The sequence below is a fragment of the Euprymna scolopes genome, chromosome 33 (genome assembly GCF_053919585.1).
Source record: "Euprymna scolopes isolate OS-2025 chromosome 33, ASM5391958v1, whole genome shotgun sequence".
Classification (NCBI taxonomy): Eukaryota; Metazoa; Mollusca; class Cephalopoda; order Sepiida; family Sepiolidae; genus Euprymna; species Euprymna scolopes.
In genome coordinates, this window is record NC_136514.1 from 65774101 (window position 1) to 65777793 (window position 3693).

The 3693-nt window shown below is 45.9% G+C and overlaps 1 protein-coding gene across 1 annotated transcript; it reads left to right on the forward strand.

Annotated features, from left to right (window-relative positions):
* Positions 1-2661: 2661 nt before the first annotated feature.
* LOC145258054 (uncharacterized) lies at positions 2662-3267 on the forward strand. The gene has a single exon (XM_080115779.1). The coding sequence runs from the start codon at positions 2662-2664 to the stop codon at positions 3265-3267; it is 606 nt and encodes a 201-aa protein (XP_079971905.1).
* The last annotated feature ends 426 nt before the right edge of the window (positions 3268-3693 follow it).

Sequence of the window (3693 nt, forward strand, 5' to 3'; positions counted from 1 at the left end):
AAATGCATAAGCACCCCGCTGAGCGAGTCCGTTCCCGGCGATTTAGCAGCACTCAGAACAGCGGTGGGCTCTGCAAATACCACGCGCGTTTCGGTGAAAGAGCTTACCGATGCCACCAGCCATGTTCATATACGGAGAAACGTCTCTCGGGAAACGCCCAGGCCAGGCAGTAGGAGCGGCAGACACTCCTGGCAAGAACAACATTCGTCGCACCCTGTACGTGATTGATAGGACCACTGGTATACGATTTCTCGTTGATACTGGTGCGGAAGTCAGTATCATCCCTAAGAAGTTCGTGAAAGAGAAGCGTCCTCAATCAAACTTATTTCTACACACAGTGAATCACTCCTCCATTCCTACTTACGGAGAGACATCGATAACATTAAATTTGGATTACAGCGCGCACTATGTTGGGTCTTCATCGTCGCAAAGCTACCCGTTCCGATTTTAGGGGCGGATTTTCTGCACCATTTCGGCATCCTTGTAGATGTCAAATGCGGCAAACTCATTGATAATAACACTGGACATTCCGTGCAAGGCATAATCAGTGGGTCGACCGAGATCAGCCCAGTTATACGTAAAGACACCACGGATCCGTATACAGATTTGCTGCGAGGTTTCCCGGAATTAACTCGTCCTACATTTAACGGTGACAAAGTTAAACACGATGTCACTCATCATATCCAAACAAGGGGACCGCCTGTGAGCGCGCGCCCGCGCAGACTTAAACCCGATCGTTTAAGGGCGGCTAAACAAGAATTTCAGCACATGTTGGATTTAGGCATTATTCGACCCTCTAATAGCAACTGGTCATTGCCACTCCACATGGTGCCAAAAAAATCAGCCGGCGAATGGCGCCCTTGTGGGGATTACTGCGCACTTAACAGTCGCACTACTCCGGACAATTACCCTATTCCACATTTGCAAGACTTTTCTAACTCGCTTCATGGAAAAACAGTGTTCTCCAAAATCGACCTTGTTCGCGCGTACAACCAGATTTCCATACACCCAGAGGATATTTCTAAGACTGCGATCACAACTCCTTTCGGCCTTTTCGAATTCTTGCGCATGCCCTTTGGATTACGTAATGCAAGGCAATCTTTTCAACGCTTTATCGACGCAGTTTTGCGAGGACTACCGTTCGTCTATGCATATATCGACGATCTCCTTGTGACAAGTGTTCCAGAACGTGAACACTTACAGCATCTGCAGCAGTTATTTCACAGATTGACAGATTATGGCGTTATTATTAACCCCCAAAAATGCGAGTTTGAAGTTTTCTCACTTTCGTTTCTCGGCCATTTAATCGACAAAGAAGGTATCCGTCCCCTTCCAGAGAAAGTCCAATCTATAGTCGATTACCAAGCTCCCACTTCACTTCGTAAACTTCGAGAGTTCCTCGGTTTAATTAATTTCTATCGACGTTTCGTGCCCCATTGTGCTGAAATCGCTCAGCCATTAACTGACGTACTCAGAAATAAAAACAAAAAACATGAGACGATTACATTAAGCAAAACGGAATTATGTTCCTTCGATAGGGTCAAGCAGGGATTAACAGAAGCGACAATGTTGGTTTTTCCCCGTCCAGATGCACCCCTAGCTTTATTCGTCGATGCATCCGACGTTGGCATTGGAGGTGTACTGCAACAATTAGTGGATAATACTTGGCAACCACTTTTCTTTTTTCTCAAGGTGTCTTCAGTACGCTGAAACCAAATACAGCACTTTCAGCAGGGAACTTTTGGCCGCATACTGCGCAGTTAAACACTTTCGTTATATGTTGGAAGGATCCACTTTCACACTTTTTACGGATCAGAAGCCGTTATCGTTTGCTTTGCTTGCCAAGCCCGGAAAACACTCACCCAGGGAAGCTCGCCATTTGGATTTCATATCACAATTTACTGCGGATATCAAGTATATCAGAGGGAAGGAGAACGTAGTTGCAGATGCATTGTCGAGAATGCACATCGATGCCATTCAAGCGATTGACGAGATCAACCTCCACCAGATCGCCATCAATCAACAGGATGATGAAGAACTAAATCGCTTACGTCACTCCGAAAATCTAACTTTCAAGCAAGTCCTAGTACCTTGTTCCAACGAGACAATATGGTGCGATGTTTCGAACGATCATGAACGCCCCTATGTACCCCTTAAGCATAGGCAAGCTGTCTTCTTTCAATTACACAACTTGTCACATCCTGGCATTCGTTCCACACAGAAGCTGGTGATTCTCGTTTCATCTGGACAGCCATTAACCGAGACGTTCGCAAATGGACCAAGAGTTGCGTCCCTTGCCAGAAATCGAAAGTACAGAGGCATATTAAAAGTCCCCTTGCTACCTTCGCAACCCCTGAGGCACGATTTCAACATGTTCACATAGATTTAGTGGGTCCACTCCCACATTCGAGAAACTGTACATACTTATTGACTTGCATCGACAGATTTTCTAGATGGCCTGAAGCCATCCCCATCGCAGATATTTCTGCAGAAACTGTTGCCCGAGCCCTGGTTACACATTGGATATCGCGTTATGGTGTGCCTCACACCATCACAACCGATAGGGGCAGACAATTCGATTCCTATCTTTTTTCTGAGTTGTCTCGCCTACTGGGAATCAAACACATAAGGACTACCTCGTACCACCCGGCGGCAAACAGCATGATCGAGCGTCTGCACCGTCAGTTGAAAGCAGCTATTAGAGCGCATTCCGACCCTAACAGGTGGACAGAGTACCTCCCCTTCATTCTATTAGGCATCAGATCCACCATAAAAGCAGATATTGGCTTTACGCCTGCCGAAATGATTTACGGAACAACGCTGACTCTCCCTGGACAGATGGTCGCACCGACCACTCCTACAACAAGTTATACCTCTCGTGTGAGGGAATACTTGGCGAAACCTTTTAACGTTGCCCCGAGAACACAGAACACATGCACTCACATCCCCAAAGACATACAATCGTGGACTCATGTGTTTGTTCGGAACGATGGAGGCACAGCTCGACTGCAAACACTGTATTCCGGTCCCTTTAAGGTATTGAAATGCTACTCAAAGTTTTTCGTTACCGACATTGACGGAAGACGAGATTCAGTCAGTGTTGATCGCCTGAAGAAAGCTATTCTGGATGACGATGTGCTAGCATGCAAACGGACACAAAACACTGCAGTTCAGAACGGAAACTTCGATTCACCAGTAATTACAACTTCTACCAAATCGGGCAGATTAGTGCAACGTCCTCACCGATTTGCTGTGTATACCCAGTGACTTTTCCACTTTCTTTTGTTCAACATACTGTCTAGTAGGGGGGTATGTAGCGTCTACCCGGGAATTTATTTTGGCAGGACATTGAACATTCACCGTTTCCGGAGAGCTCCAGAAAAAAAGACAAAAAAGTCGTGGCGCCAAATTCAAGGACTCTCTCGCTCTCTTTTTGCTCGCGCACCCAAAAAGGTAAGACGCGTTACTGCCATGCTCTGTTGCTCGTGCGCGACACACCCTGTGCCGATTCCATTGGTGAAACAACACACAAAAAGAAAGAAAAACATTCTTATCTATTCCCTCCGCTCCTTACTCGACAAATTTTCTAAAAGAATTAATTCCCAACATAACGTCAAAAACATTAGACCAGTCGGGAAGGATTTCTTCTTCTTTATCTTCGGACTAAAAATAACACGAGTGAGATACACCAGG